Source organism: Semicossyphus pulcher, unplaced genomic scaffold (genome assembly GCF_022749685.1).
Source record: "Semicossyphus pulcher isolate SPU_LCO1_2020_fin unplaced genomic scaffold, fSemPul1.0.p SCAF_13, whole genome shotgun sequence".
NCBI lineage: Eukaryota > Metazoa > Chordata > Actinopteri > Labriformes > Labridae > Semicossyphus > Semicossyphus pulcher.
In genome coordinates, this window is record NW_027211637.1 from 14,033,291 (window position 1) to 14,049,975 (window position 16,685).

The window sequence follows — 16,685 nt, forward strand, 5'->3', positions numbered from 1 at the left end:
AGGGTGGTAGAGGGGGCGTCGGTTAGGTTTGATGGCTCTTTTAGGAAAGTTGAACTACGTGTGCGCACACAAAAAAGCCAACATATGTCCCAACCATTAGTGCTTTCTATAGCCTTCTTTCCCATACATACACATGCACACATTTACACTTATGAACACACAAAGCCCCCCCGTCCCCCTGAGACTATGGCCCACCCCTCTTCTCATTGCCCAGCTGTATCACTTTGCCTCTGGACAATTCCCACTTGCCGCGTCAGGGGGCCTAATGGGCCGCTGCTATTCAGCAGCAGATTAAATATTAATATCGCCACGATACAGAGATTGCAGCGCATCTCCAGTTACAATAGAGATACACAGATCAAAGTGCCGAGGCAATAGTGAGTGCATGAAAGCATTTAAAGAGTGAAACTGCAGCTAAACACTATGAGGGAAGCTCTTTAAAATATCAAACTGTAGTGTGCTGAGGAGATGAAGAACTTTTTTCCCCTCTTTTTTTTCAAGGATTGGTACGAACACGTTTACAAAGCTGGTTTTTAGTATTAGTGTGTGCACTCATTAGCCCCAGCTCCAAAGAGGACCCTTCCCCCGCTTCTACCTCCCCTCTCGGTGCTACATTTGCCCTTTTTATGAGCCCTCCTTTTCCATTTTTTCCTCCCTCCTCTTCTATCCTTTCTCTTTTTTTCCCAACCCCAACACGGAAATTGAAACTGTATCTGGGCTTATCTGCAGCCTCCCCGTGCATCAACTGCCGAGATGTTTAGACAAATTTTATGCATTATGCAGCGCAAATATCAAAACAGTTCTTGGCAGTGCCAGCAGAAGCCTCATTAAAAATTCCTTAATTAAATCTTCTTGCAAAATGTAATCAGTCCAAGGAAGGGGTTTTGTGTGTGTGTGTATGTGTGTGCAGAAGAGGACGTGTGTGTGTATGTGTGTGTCTGTCAGTGCCAAGGCTTTGATTTGTGCCCTTCATGTTATAGCTTGGAGAAGTAATCATTAACGCCAAAGCCACTTTGGCTTTTCAAATGCTGTTTTTCTCTCTTTTTAAATGGAATAAACAAACAAGCGATAATCACCTTTCTAGTGTCGGCTCAAAATGAATCCAGAATGGGGGACATTGTTCTGTGTCCATTGAAACACAAGATACCTCCCCTCCCCTCATGTTTTTGTCTCTGTTGGTGTGAATGACTGACTTTTTAGATCAGTCAGTTCCTGTTGTGTTCGACAATAAATGGCAGAACTCAAGAAGACCCCGGCCTGAGCTCATATCCTCTCTGTGTCAGTCACAGCTAACACTGCAGAGCTTCACAGAATCATGTTATCCTCAGTGTTTTAGTGCTATACACACCATGAGCTTCTATTCAACCAGTTACAGTAAGCTACCATCAAACCATTTCACTTTCATTACCCCTCATCCTTCTACTTCCTCTTAGCACATAAATTGGAGTCTTTTCTTAATCAATTTACTGCACACTGAACACCCTCGTACCACTCTACGATATACATCACTGAATAAAACACACCATCAGTGGATTAAAAAAAGGTTCGTCTCTGTTTTGGGTATATTTTCTCATCCGTGCTGCTCATTGAAGGATTTGCATACCTGGCAATATATTTCTGGTAGAGGTTGATGTCGTCGCTGGCGGGTTTATCTGGTGGCAGGCCATTCCTAATGCCACAGCAAACACAAAAGAGACAGGATTAATGGTGAGGTTGGGCTGCCTGTTGTTAATAAAAACAAACTGACACAATATTTACTTACAAGCCGCTCCCAAACTTTGGACTATCAATATACATTTTCTTGCAGCATAACAGGGTTTTCATGTGCAGTATGAATCAGGGATGGAAGGCGCACACTTTGATGCATGGTCTCCCAATGAAAGGAGCAAAGGTACATTAATCTTTTATGGGGTATTTTGGTGAGTGCTCATATGCAAAACTGCATAATGGGGATGTGGAAGAAAAGCTCTGAAAAGGTCTTTTCTGATAGTCTCTGAGGGCCTTGGCTCTAATACTGATGTCAGGTTGTCTCCAATCAGTCTGGACTCATTTTCAAAAAAGATGTAAGACAACACTGCAGCTTCAAATGAATATGGATCACGCTAATTGACAGAGTAGCAGTTTCAACTCACTCAGATTCAGAAAATCAAGAGGAATTTATCACATAACAGATGGGTACTGAGGAAGGCAGAGTGCTTTTTGTTACCAATGATGTGATTCCCTTCATGAAGCTGGCAGCAGTACCGTCTGTAGACTGACAGTATTGGTTCTGCTTGCTCCCTTTCAAAAATGGCATTTAGCTCCATGTGAGCAGCTCCACACAGGGGGATGACCTGAGGTTAATCTGGCCCAGAGGGGAGGATACGCTGCCAGACATCCTCTCCAGGACCCCCTCTCATTCCTGTATACAAGCACCAGTCTGGGTCAGTTAGCCAAGCTTGCAGCTTCCCTGAGCCCCAACCTGACAAAGGCCAAAGCCTGAGGGAGAGGTGCCTGAGGGCTCTTGAACAGTGTCTTTGATAGGTCTTGACTAACTAGAGACAAGGTCAAAACCAATCAAACAGACTCTGGGAGCTGTTTCCTACTGGTAGTGCACACGACTGTAGGCTAGTTCCCCAAACCCCTCGTTTGCTTCCTTTAAAGTGCACTCGTCAGGCAGTGTAGAGTCGGCCCCTGTGACTTGCCGGGAGGTTAGTCATGGCTCCAAAGTAATTAAAGGGAGAGTTGTTACACCCTAGCCAAACGAAAGAAGTCAGTCACTTTGCGATGACTGTGCTAAATCAGTCTCCATGGAGTGCTACAGCGAGTAAACACTTCATGTGCCTTCGCAACTCATCATGTCGTGGATCTATTGGGCGCTATGCGCTATTTCACACTACATTCCTGTTGGCTGCTGTGGAGGTAGCAATTACCTTTGCGTTAGGCTAACTGACTCACAGTAGCAGTTAAGTGTATGTGAGCCTCACATTAGCTCCAAGGTGCTCCACTGGAACTTGGAATATTTTCAATCTGCTCATAAACTTTAATTTGGAAATTTAATGACAACTTGTGTGATTTATCAGCTTACTTCTGAGCTTGAGAAGTATGCATTATTTTGGTGCACACTACCACCGCACATCTCACAATTATTAATAGAAGAGATTCTGTAAGGCCTCTGCCCAAAATTTGAATTTAAATTTTGTCATATAAATATAAAAAAATTATGACTTCCGTAACAAGTAGTGGGAAATCACGGGCTAAAGGTGTAACGCATGTTTTTGGGATAGCCTGACAATGTGATATTTTATAATGTTTAAATAGACTTACTTAACGGAGGACACGGTGCCCGTGGTGATGGAGTCAGTCTTGGAAAAGCTGGATTTAAGGTAGTCAGAGGCGCTGAAGCTGAGGTGTCCCGCCTGGTCCATTGTGAGGCCTGGGGCGATGCTGGCCCCAGCTGCGCCTACGGTGGGGACACCAGGAGCTCCAGGGTTCCCTGGTGCTGTGGCGAGGACATTGGGCATCAGTGAGGCCTCAGGAGTTCCTGGCATCAGCTTCTGAATCGTTCTGATGTCATACTTCGAAGGGCGGCCCATTTTGCCAGTCTTAAAGGCAATGGCTCCACCCATGTCGGGGTTGCCCTCACCAGGCTTGAAAAGGTGGAGAAATTTGACGTTCTCCAAGTCGTACTTGGAGGGTCGTTTGTAAGCATTGCCGTTCTGCTGTTGTAGACTCTCACCCATCTTCAGCTTCTGAATAAAGAAGTCATACTTTGAGGCTCGGGAAGCTATGTTCTGCATGTGAGAGGGATTTGGTGGCTGTGAGGTGCCTAGTTGAGGTCCTCCTGGCTGTTTGTGGTCCAAGCTTGAGGGGTAGATCTGCGGCTCAGCCCCTGGGAGGCCCCCCGAGGTCTGGAGCATGGTAGCGCTCTTGTCTTGGGCCAGTTTTGAGTTGAGGTCGTCTGGTTTGGGTGGGGAAGCATGCATGGGCCAAGGTAGGGTCTCACCGGCTTTTAGCTTTCGTATGTACTCTTCGTACTTGGAGAAGCGGGCGCGCCGTGAGGCCTCCTCACTGCTGAGGGATGAGGGGTCTGAGGTAGCGGCTTTGAGCTTCTCAAAGCTGATCTTCTTGGTCAGCTCATCCCTTACCTGCTGGTCGTCATAACCAAACATTCCCAAAAATTCATTCATGGTGTTGGCTGCATAGTCTCGCAGGGCAGATGCTTCTCCTGTACAGAGACAAAAAAAAGTGAGCTTCTTTTAATATGTACATATAATGTGTTTAACTGCTTTCAGATTTTACCTCAGGAAGCTGCTAAAAAGTTACTTAAGTAAGAGTTTATTTAATGATGAACACAGTCTTACTGTGTTGCACTGCTTTGAGGCTGAAGTGGAAAGTCTATATTTAGCAGTTTATTTATTTGTTTGGCGTCAGAGATATTAGTTACAAATGGATTCATCTTGCTTAGTAGGTTTGAGTAACAGGTGGAGAATATATTTTAACAACCAAATGACTGAAACAACATTTTGTAACCTCAACATTTGAAGAAAAACATGCTGAAAAACAAGTTGTGGTAATGGGAGCCTGCCAACCTACTGCATTATAGTCAATCTATTTTTCTGAACAATGTTTATGATTGATGTGAAGCTGTCATTCAGAACAGTAGTAAAGTCACAACAGGAAAAGTGATTCTGCACTGCAAGCTCCGACAGCATCTGTACATGTCTGTGCATTTATGTGTCTACAAACAGGCAGTCTGAGGCGGCGCTCTTCCTGTTTTGGTTGCACTATAAGTCAGTCCTGCAGCCTTTGCGGGTGACTGTACCAAAGGACACACTAGACACTGTATGCTCACTGTCTTTTACATGAAAACGGATGTTTAACTATTTAAAATTTGCAGAATTATAAATACTATGAACTGATAAATTATGGTATGTTAATTGCCGTTCATAAAATCACCCAAAAGAGCTTCGTGTGAGGTATTGGAAAATTAGATTATTGTGTCACCTTCAAGAGTCAAAGGAACAAATCCTTTCCTTCTTTCCTCTCTTTACACATTTGTGAAGTGAAACATCACTTTCATTTTAAGAGTCCATTAAATTGGACAACTTCCCCAAGGACATGGGCGAAATATAGTCAATGTATAGTTTAATTGCATTATGTGGAGATTAATTCTGGCCCATTAACTTTCATCCAGGTTAGTGCAAGGGGTCAGAGAGTGGGGAAAAGGGAATAATGATTGGGCCTGAAAGCAGTGGGGGGACAAAGTTCTGCATCACGAAGAGGAGCATGAGAGGAAAAGGCGCAGAGAAGAGAAAACATGAGAAAAACAGTGAGGGAGAACTCTCCCTGCACAGTTGTGTTTGCTGATTCAACTCACTTGTTAAAAAGCCCTGGTTGTGTCAGTTTGCATGTGAGGCAGGATACCAGATGATAATTCACCTGGGTCGTGTAAAAGCTTTGGCCTTCTTAACTCCTCCTTGGCGCAGTGACAGAACCAGGGGACAAAACTGTTTTTTACAAATTTGGTTTATTGCTTCTTTTTTTTATCACCAGAACACGGATGAGCTGGCGAGACGTAATACCAGCTACCACCCGGTAACTAATCCACAAATATTTCTGCTCTTGTCTCAAATGTCTCACTTATTGCTAAATCAGTCGCCGTGCCCTGCTTTTCACATCTCCTGCGCAGCATGTAAAATAATCCCCAAATTTCCATTCAGTGTGTCGGGGTTGCTCCTGTGAGCGGTGGATCAGTATGAAAGAGGATCTGGAGGATCGAAAGGGCATGAAAAATTTAAGAGAAATAGATCAGGTATTTTGAGAGGAAATACCTGGACGTTAGCCACATATCATTTGATCGAATCTACCGTGTTTTCACATGTACTGAAACCACAGAGGGACATACTGTACATACCAGTGTGCAGCACTTAAGTTTTGTTTTCCCTTGAGCTCTTTGATTAATTATAGAATATAACATGAAAAACATCTGAACATATCCATTTTAAATGTAGCCAAACATTCTCTCATGTCATTTAGGTGCTGATAACTTTAGTGGTTGATGGGATTTTACAGCTACTGTATTTATGAGGGCATCTCAGGTCACAGTATATCATATAGCTCTAAAGTTAGGGCCGACCCCCCCACACCGGAATGATTTAAAATAGGGAACTACATTTTACTAAGTGAGAAGTGATATTTAAAAAGAGAAAGGTGTACCTAACACTGGATGGGAGTTAGTTTAGAAGAACAAAAATGTTCCCAGCGTCTACTGAGAGATGTTTTGGAGTAGGTATCACTTCTATAATTTTTGAGGATCAATTGAGCGCAGAAGAAGTTTTTTATTATCATTATTGCTTAGGTCATTATCGTCACTTATAAAAAAAAAAAAATAGTGGAGTCTGTGTTCCTCAGTGGAGCCACGTGACGTGCTATCAATGAAAGGCAAATGATTGAACTTGAAAGGATTATGACTGTCACTGACAGGAGATAACCTTTCTTAAACACCATATAAATGACTTTTCTATCTGGCTGCCTCTTAATGAAGGCATGTGACACCAGGTGGGAACCTGTATGGGTTAAGTCGAGATTGATCCACCCACTAATTCCACCACACATGGCATTAAAGAATATAAATAAACCTCTTTTTTCTTTTGATTAGCATCATTTTCCTCCTGGTCTCTAACACATCTGACATTCCTTCTGTACTCTCTCTGGTGTCACGAGGAAATCTACAAAGAACGGTTCCTAATCTTGACACTTAACGCAAGCAAACCCCAACACAGGACGCAGACCTGCCTTGTCTATATTTGAGGCAATTAGGCTACATTTACCCTCCCAGATATGATAACAGATGGGTATTCTATCTCCTTTTGGCTGACCAAACATGGTGCCATTGCTTCACTGCTCGCAGGACTGAGAGGCAGAGGTGTTGCTGATGATAAAGGTGCATTCTAGTGGCTATATATGGACTAATCTAGAGTTGAATACCCTCCATAGGGTGTCAGTTTTGAACCACACGTGCACAATGTAAACCAAAAAAAAAAAGTGTTAATAACATTTAGAGAAAGTTTTGAATAGTGGGATTATTTTATATGAAACAATCGTTTAAATAGAGTTTTAAAAAGCAATTTGCGCTCATGTCAGTGAATTAGTTTAAGTGCGCTTTGTTTAAATGGACAGTGGTATCCTGATAAAGAGTTGCTTTGAATAAATGACATTATGTGAATTTGTTTGGACTAATTTGACACACACAAAACTGTACGGAGCTTCAAACTTGCTCTCTGTTTGGTTAGTTAATTAACAGGCAGTAAATAGAGAGGGCTTTGAAACAGCTTGAAATGAACAATAACCTTTTACAGTGAACCCAGAATTGCAAATGGAAGTCATGGTCAACCCCGTTTGATCCATCGCTATGAGCATCTCTGTCATTGCTTTCATAGTTTTTATTCATTGGCTTTTCCATTGACTTGCTTATGAGGGCTCTAATGCGACATCTAAATTATCTAGGAAAAGTATTCTGGGGTTTTGCACTGATAGGAAATCCGCACGATGCCTCAATGTGAGGAGTTAAATGTTTTGAAGGTCGCAGTTTCTCTCATTGATCTTGCAATGTTTGTTAATTACATTGTCACTGATGTTGTGAGAGATAATTAAGCCACTATGTTTATATGCATAATTACGTGCACTCCGCATCAGCCTTTGAAAGACAGCGGCGAGAGAGAGAGAGGGGGAAAAAAATGTTTTAATTGTGTGCTGAGCAGAAACATGGCAATATAGATGCCCTAGTTACAATCAACAAAGAGCAACTCTGAAAAAAAAAAACACTCTAAAGACAAGATTTGCAACTGATGCAGTATGCTCTCCCCGCAGTCTTCAAACACTGGCTTTGTTGTGAGATGTAAAGTAGTGATGGAGCCAGTGGAGGGAAAGGTGTAGGCCTGCTACACAACAGTAATACATATTTACAGACAGGCTTTTTCAAGGCCATGAAATAAACACAAAATGACTAATTAAAACCACAAAGCTTTTTTTTCTTTTGGCTCCGATATGAAACCTGCTTCATTTTCTGAGAAGCCCCTGCCCCCAATTCACTGTGTGGCCAGAGCTGCTGCTGTGCAGTGAGTGAAAACAAAAAAGAAATGAAGACAAAAAGAGCATGTGTACTCGACACTGAGGTGGATACCTAAACCTAGATGAAAGACCAAAAAAACTGTTAAACTGATGTGAGCAAGCACAAAACAAAACTTGTTTTTCTACCGCAACAACCGGTCTCACCTGCAAATTGCTGTTTTTTTTTCTCTGTCTGTCTGTGAAAATGTTTTTATCTATTCATATAACCGAGCTACCTTTTTTTTTTTTTTCTTTTTACAGCTCTGTGTTTCAGCTTTTGCTTTACAATCTCTCCCATAGTGAGACTGCGCGTGGTTTCAAGGGTCACAAAGCATATAACTGTTAACGGTACTTTCTTAAAAGATTGTTTGTGCTGTTAACGCTCACTATTACTACTTTAGAATGGCTGTTGAAAGTCTGTGCCAGCTTTATCTGTTTGATAATCAGTGAATTATACCGAGGGAACATCATGTCACAATTAAACAGAGGTTATTATGAGTCATTTACAAGAGCACATAGTATCGAAGAATATATTAAAATATGTTGTCTGCTAATGATAAATACATGGAGCCACTAGTGTTTGTAAGAGGATAATAACATACTTAAGTATGATATGGCAGTGCAATAAAACTTCCCCATTTCTGGTTTTATCTCATCTGATCTTGTGGATTTGACAACTGTGAAAAAAAACTCCTCCACGGCAGACTACAACACCATGAAATAGAGGAGCTTGAAGCAGAGGCTAAGTTTAGTGAGCTTAGGGAAAATCAAAGACTCAATATGTAATCCTGGGTGTAATATGAAGCTTAGCCTGGTCCTGCTATGCGCTCTTGGCCCACAGCTGCTGGGAGAGTGCATAAACTGCCTCACGTTGTAAGCCTACTCCATTTATGAATTTCTTGTAGAGTTAACCACACACACTGACAAGTTCCTGTTTTCCCCCTCTGGCCTGCCAGTTGAATCTGTCTTTAGGGTAATAATGTCACTGGCTATTCTTAATGTAACTCTAGAGCCTCTTTTCCAATAATGGGCACACTTAAGCTTATGTGGATGTGGCAATGTCACCCACCCTCTGTCTGAGCCTCCTCCTCTTAATACTATGGAGTTGAATGTTTTGAAGACCAAAGGTAGCGTTTGGTTTAAGATGAATGAAAATGGTCGAGTATAAATTAGACACCTGATTGGAGGGCAGAGAGCCAAACTGTACCTGGAGAGGAGAAAGGTGCTTGGCGACTCTGGGCCTCACTTGGCGGCATGTAGGTGTCTTCCTTTGAAGGCCTTTCTTCAGGTTCTTTGTCGTCATGGAAACTGCCATCTTGAGACCCCGCCGCTGGCTCAGCCTCTTCTTCGTCATCGCTGCAGCCTTTGGGCTGTACCATGTACACGCCCTCGGGAGGGCCGTCTTCGTCATTGCTGACTTTGAGTTCATGCTCCTGTTCATCCTCAGGAGCTGGTGGCTCATCGCCGTACTCGCCGTTGACCCACTTCTCGATGGCCTCGCGTCTCTTCTGGTCCTCCTCTAGGCTCTGATTTAGGCTCAGGCTCTCGGGGAAGTTGGTCTCGCTGTCATCGTAGTGGGAACTGCCACGCTCGCTGTTTTCTGCTACGCTCTGGTCTCCCTCTGCGTTCTGGGAGCTGCTGTCGAACACCACCTGGCGGCTCAGCTTGGCACAGATAGCATTGAGTTTTAGGCCACCTTTTCTTTTGGCGGCCATCTTGGATTTTCCTGAGGTCGTTTCAGTGCATAAACTCCTTTCAGCTGAAGGAAACAAGAACAGATGCAAGATAAGTTAAAGTTTTTCAGAGTACCAAATATGCTATGTTGCGCTGTAATAAATATGTAACATCTAATAATAACATTTTCCAATCAATAAGCAGGTTTAAAAAAGAACCAGGCGAGTTGAACCGGAAACAAAGTTTAAGCCAACTTTTACATGTCACTAACTTTCGTCACAATGGAAAAACTACATAGAACAACAAGGACTGCTGCTATTAATAACACCCAAAGGCACTTAACAATAACAGCACAAGACTGGAAGGACAGACAGAGATACTGTACATATCTTTCTAAGTCACACCTCTTCGGTCAGCGCAGAGTTTAACACATGGGTGGAAAAAAAAAGGAGAAAAAAAAGTGCAGGCAGCTGAAATCGCAGGCCGATAGATATCAGACCCCCTACGGTACTACAAGCAGCAGATACACGGCTACATAATCCTTCACATGACAGCGCTATAGAGACACCGTGAAATGTTATCTTCACTCTCACCTCAAGAGGCTGTGGTCCTGCCACTGAGTGGGGGGCTGCACAGTATTAAAGCTGTCAAGATGTGTCGTGAAAATGCTGAGCACTTTTTTGGCTTTTCCAGCCTTGTTCTCATGTTGGCTTTTCAGTGGGATTACACTCAATAAGAGTTTCTGTGGAGGCTGCTGCTTTCACTTTATTAAAAGCTAAATAATAATACAACCTCTGTCTTTCACTGCTGGTGCAGACAGCACCATGGATACATCAAATAAAAAAAGTTACCTTGTTTTACATATCTTTGCTTAACAAGACATACTGCACAGTCTCAACATTTTTTCCCCAGTGCGGCCTCTCTGAACAATAGAGCACGATAGAGCGTGCTTTGGGGCAGGAATGGGTGGCATTATTTCAACCCAAGTGGGGCTATCTTTATAACATGTCCTCTGATGAGGCAGGAACAGCTGCCTGTGGCATTCCATATCCAGAGCTGCCTTTTTAGGGCAGAAACTGCACTCTAGTACCTTTCACTTTATTTTCAGAGCCACCAAAGTTCACCTTCCAACTGTTTTTTGCTGATTCCAAATCAAGGCCAGATCTTTATCAAGTTGTAAATAACTTAAAAACAAGGAGGAGGTGACCGTAAGTAACACAGTATTTACGCTATTAAGAAAGCAGTAGAAACAGCAGTGACGGGACCAGCACTTTAACTTACATGTTAATGTATATACTGCTGTTACTGGGCTCAACATGCCACAGCAGACATAATTCTGCTTGTTTCAAGTAGTATTGAATCTAACTCTGTAGTTAAGATAATACACCATACAGAGCTATTGACATTGCAGTGGAAGAAACGTGTGATATCAGAGGTAACAAAGTTCTATCTTAAAGACTCAATTCACTCTCTCTAACAATGAGTACAAGCCTCTTCATTATTCCTCAGCCATAAAGCCAAGCACAATCATGTGTGAGCCATTGCGAGCATTATGTAAATCACATCGGTGCGACATAAGATCCTGTTTTCATTTTCTTTTGCAAAGCTGTGGAATCATTAGAGGATATACAATTTGAAGGAGTTTACGGATCACCCCGTCGCCAGACAATGCACCCCGCGCTCCCCACACATGCTTTCTCAGTTACTGTATTTACATTGCAGGCTTCCTCTGCGAAACAATGACTTCAGGAATTATGTAGTTTTGAGTGGGCCGTATATCAGCGGCACATTACTGTACAATTTAGTGTTAGACAATTGCAGGCGGAGGTGAAAGGGTCACCTTTAAGAGGACAGCAATTTGGAGACGGAAAAAAAGGAATCAGCTGGAAAAACTATTAGGAAGTGGAAGACATAAATTTTCAAGTTGGTCTTTTTTTTCTTTTTTTTTTTTACAGAAATACTCCACAAAGGAAGATTGAGGTCATTTGGGTGTTGCAGTGGAGGTCATTTTTCTGTTTACGGCGTTCAGTATTTCATGCTTTAACTACCGATTTCCTTTGCATTGAAATCTCAAGCTCCTTGTAGGAAGTGACCCCTACACAGTTGTTTCTTTCCATTAGTGAGAATCTATGTAGGATGTTCTGTTAACATAAGGACCATTTGCTACTGGTTGAGTATTTAAAAACAGCCTCTAACTGGATTATCAGACATCTCAAGCATGAATTCAGTGTTTTCTTTTTAAAGGTATATAATATTATATTGTGAGCTTCCCGTGAGGAGGAACACGCTATGCTTCGGTGGTTTATGGAAGCTGTCTAAACTATTATTTATGCTGAGGGTTTCTGTCCACAGCAGCTTTTTGCCATTGCTTACAATAGGGATTGCTATGGTAACACTAAGCTGTTTACCTCAAGTCGTTTGTGTGCATGATAGCGTACAATGAGATAAAATCTGTAGGGACCTACATGAAAGAACAACTTCTCCCTCTGGGACTAACTCCCCCACCTCCCTGAGAGTCCAGTAAGCATTCTGCCTTATTAATGAATATCAGAAAGAAAAACAACACTGTCACACGCACTGGACATTATTTACACTCTGTTTTAGCCTGGTGTGCTAATTGTCAAGGAGGAGACACCTCAGTGAGCACTGCGAGTTGGAAAAAAACAGACAGGTTCGAATTTGAACACAACAGCTGAAAGTAATTTTTCCGACTGCTTACGTTAACAGTGACACTATTTTTACTGGAAACAGAGCAGGGCCACAAAGGAGCGCCGTTTGCTGTCTGTATAAGGTTAAAAACCTGAGGAAAAAGTCAAGAAAGTATTTTGAATACATTTGGACCGGCTCAGGTTCTTTTTCATCTTCAGTCAGAAATAAGTGCATCAAAGATGTTTCGGTCCCTGTTTCTTCTCAGCGCTGGATAACACAGCTTGTGTTCACGTCCCGCTCCCTGCACTTACAGACTTACTCTTGCACAGCTCCGAGCCCCACAGGTCTTGTTGGTTTTTGATGCAGAGTCTCTGTTTGTGTGCCAGAATGATATCATGCCCAATCAAGTGGTGTTTCAAATCCTAATAACGCTGTTGGAAGTGCATTATTTGTGTGAACGTGCGCAGACTGCAATCAAGGCAGCTTCGGGTAAAGAATGTGGGAGTTCACAACGGCTGTGACTTCTTCCTGACAAACAAGACGAGGGCGCTTAAGTCCAAAATGCTTTTATCTTATGAAAGATATAAAGTCCCTTATTAAACATACAGATAATTGAATAACGTGAGTGTGTTGTTTATTTAAAGTGCAGAGCTTCACCTTAAACACACCAACTCCCTGCTGTGCTTTCAGTTTGTTTGGAGCAAGAGGAAGGTCTGAATATAAGAGAGGTAGATATTGCCTGTTTAAACTGAAGCTTATGTCTTCACCTAATCAAACACAGGTACCGGGCTTGTTGTAGATTCCTGCTGAGTTTCTACATGACTGACACAGGGACAAACCCCCCGCAATATCAGGAGTTAATTAATACAAACAGGGTCTGGGAGATGTCTGTTCAGCTCAGGATTATTTTACAATATGCAACAGAGAGTTGCTTTAGCTCTTAAAAAAAAAAAAGCCCGGTTATAACTTTATGAACCTTTGGCAGATTAATCGACAAGACTGCAGCTCCCTGTGTGTAGCTCAGTGAACCTTTTGTGTCTCCGGCTCTCAGGGGAGATGTATATGTGAGAGCGCGTGTGTGCACGTGTGTTTCAGAGGAATCACTGAGCCACACAGGCAAACATACACAGACACACTTGAAATTACCATGTTTTTATTTTTGTAAATTTACGACTCGCAGGAAGAGAATGTTTTCCTCTTCTCTCTTCTTCTCTCCCTCTCTCTCCCGCTGCACGGTAGAGAGGCTGCGGCAGCCGCAAGGAAGTCAAGCGGAAAGCCACTGATGGACAACTACGCCACGACACCCAGACCCCAGCATCTGGCCCCTCTCTCATTTTTATTACACAAGAATAACAATAAGCAGGTCGTCGACCCCGCCGTGAGATTTTGCCACAGTTTTCCAACAGTCGGTGCTGCCGATGCTGAGAAATTTCCATTTTTCCGCATGCATATTTAATTGAGTTTTGTCCCAGTGGTGCGGAAATGATTTGTTTTTTGCTCTCTGTTCACTTGACTCCTCTTCGGAGTCGCTAACCCTGATTAAGACGTTCCCGTTAATTTCCCAGCGCACACCTTTTTTTTGTGCATTAATGGTTCTGATCGTCTAATTAAAACTTCTCAGCTCGGCTGCTGATCACCGCTCGTTGTGCCTCTGACCTGAAGTTTTAATTGCCGCATCAGAAGCGATAATAATAATTTTGAGGTTCTGATGATTAAAAACAATGCCATTGCCAACTAGTTGATAGATGGGGGTTTAGGGGTGGGTACATCTGAGAGGAAGTTTATGTAGAGAAGGGATTTAGAAAGGGGGCTGGAATACGCTGTGGGGGGAGACTACTGTAAGTGATCACTGAGGGGAAGGAGGTGGCAGAGCATATGGAAACCTCCCAGCCCTCGTGTCCCTATAAGTCCTCCTGAAGAAACAGGTTTTGCTGGGACTGAGACTTAGCTTTCCCCACCTCAAATCTAAATCTGCCACTAACTGATCCACTTTTCAGCTTTACTCACTTGGCAGGTTCGCCAGGTTGGAAAAGAGAGAAGAGAGAGAGAGCTCGGGAGAAGGCACGATAGAGGCACATAAAAGATGACGACAGTCCAATGCCCTCTGCTTATTTTCATAAAAAGATAATGGCACAGAAGGTGCGGTACAAAAGGCACATTGTTCATAAAGTGACCGAATGGAAAAAAGGAACTGTTGTCTGTGTCATAAAACATGATACTGATGAGATATATATGATACGCAGATTACCGTCAGAACAGCAGAAGTTAGTTTTAAAGCAACACTTTCACACTCTGCTTTGCAGATGACACAAACAGCAGTAATGACAGGAAATAATTCAGGCATAAAGAGAAAGGGCGAGCGCCCAGGAAACTGCCACCAGCAACAATCTGTCACTTTCTTTTTTTAAATACTGGATTTCTGATGGATTTTTTAGGTTCCACTACAAGATCAATGTTCTGAACTGACTGTACATGCGAGCGTGCCGGCACACATACAGTACACAAACACATGGACAAACAGTCAGGAGGTAGCTGCCTCCTCTCCCCGGCCCCCTCCCCTCCCTCCCCCTGTCTCTTTCTCTCTCACAAATGTATTTTATTATTAATCAGTTGGTTGCACATCTGCCTGCTTGTTGTTTTTTTTCTATCAATAAAGCACTTATTGCTTTTAGTCTAGAATGTGACCTTGCACATTGTGTGCTGTCTTTCTGAGGGTGCCGACCTTGAAGGACCCGTTTGGACTGTTACACTTCAGCTCAGTCCACGGGCTGTTATCAAACACGAGCCCTCAGCCAAGTGCTGCGCTCCCGTCACACCGCTGCAAAACACAAAGAAGACGCTGCAGGACAAAGGCAGACCCGAACGGCTCCAGTAACACACACACACACATGCACACATGCACCGACTGCACAGGACAATGGCTGAAGAAAACAATGTATATTTCAAGTGCAGGCGGAAGAGGAAAGACGCTGAACTTGAGGGCAATCAGGCAGGAAAGTTGAAATCTAAGGACAAATACGCCCTCCGGCTTCATCACAAACAGGGTAATTATGGTGTTTTCCAGAACAGAGGACAAGCAGCCTAAAATGGTCTAAGGGAGAGAGAAAAACAATCTGACATGACTGACAAGAGCCATTCTGACAGCCACGCACCAAAACAGCCAACTTTTATTGAGTTTGCTGCTCAGGGTAATTCATGGGACACACGGCTAACTTGTTAAAATTGTACATCAAATCTGGACTCGCAGCTGGCACCAGATGACGTCTTAATGTGTGAGTGTCGCAGGAGGCGAAAAGTTTGTTCTGAAAAACACACAATCGCACACAGTCCCATGCCTCCACACTCCGGACAAGGGAAATTTATTCCTGCAGCTTTGTTTTGAAGCTCGGCTCCCATGTTCATTTTCAAGACACCGGGAGTGCAATTTGATAAGCCAACCGCCATGGTAAATGAGCAGACGACCCTGTGTCCCTCCCTCATGGTTGCTGCGCTTGGTTCGGCAGCAAGGCAGTGTGGGTAGTACAGTGGAGAAGGGGCTCAGCGGTGCACCTCTCAAGGGCCCTTGAGCTAATATCTGTACAGATTAACTGCTTCAGTTGTATTTTGGTCACGGGGATCTCTCTTCGCCTTTGTGGCTTGTTGGGAGGGAGAAGGGGAGATGTGAGTGAGTGTGTGTATCGTGCTCTCGTAAGTGTTGGTTACACACTTTCTTCTAAAGAGAAGTGAGCGGCCTGCTCGCCCAAGAGGTCAGGAGCTGCAAGACTGGTGTGTGTCAATCCATGTCATTATCTTTGGGGCCATATTTAATTTAGCAGAATCCGGATCGACACTGCTGAGTAAGTCATCCCCATCCTCTTACCATCACCTACCCCCTCTATCTCTCCACAGGACACACACACACACACACACACAAACACACACACAGTGTCAATCCTCCAGGGTAAACTCAGCACACGCCGCTCCATTAGTTATCAATTAAGTCAGGAAATCTCCACCTGGCTTACACACACAGACGAAGCCGGCACACATACGTAGCACCCCTCTTGACAGGAAGTCGAGGAGAGCGTGCCTTATTTGAGTGAGGGTGAGAGAGTGTTTGTGTGTCCGTGCGGGTGGCACTGTTGTCCATGAGGTTAACCTTGATATGAGGCCCTGTCAGGCCAGATAATGTCAATCAATGACAAGCCCTCACAGATAACCCCTAATGTGAAGCCTAAAAAGCAAAGCTGTTTAGATCTTTAGACATGCCCCCATTCACCAGCATATGAATT

At 43.3% G+C, this 16,685-nt stretch overlaps 1 protein-coding gene across 4 annotated transcripts in view; it reads right to left on the reverse strand.

The window, feature by feature from the left end:
* Positions 1–16,685, reverse strand: part of casz1 (castor zinc finger 1) — a 72,310-nt gene that overhangs the window by 20,918 nt on the left and 34,707 nt on the right. For all 4 annotated transcript variants that reach the window (XM_069660643.1, XM_069660641.1, XM_069660642.1 and 1 more), the window contains exons 2-4: positions 9,299–9,850; positions 3,307–4,207; positions 1,604–1,669 (exon numbers count right to left, since the gene is read on the reverse strand). In XM_069660643.1, coding sequence (XP_069516744.1) covers positions 1,604–1,669; positions 3,307–4,207; positions 9,299–9,850 — 1,519 coding nt within the window. The remainder of the gene's footprint in view (positions 1–1,603; positions 1,670–3,306; positions 4,208–9,298; positions 9,851–16,685) is intronic.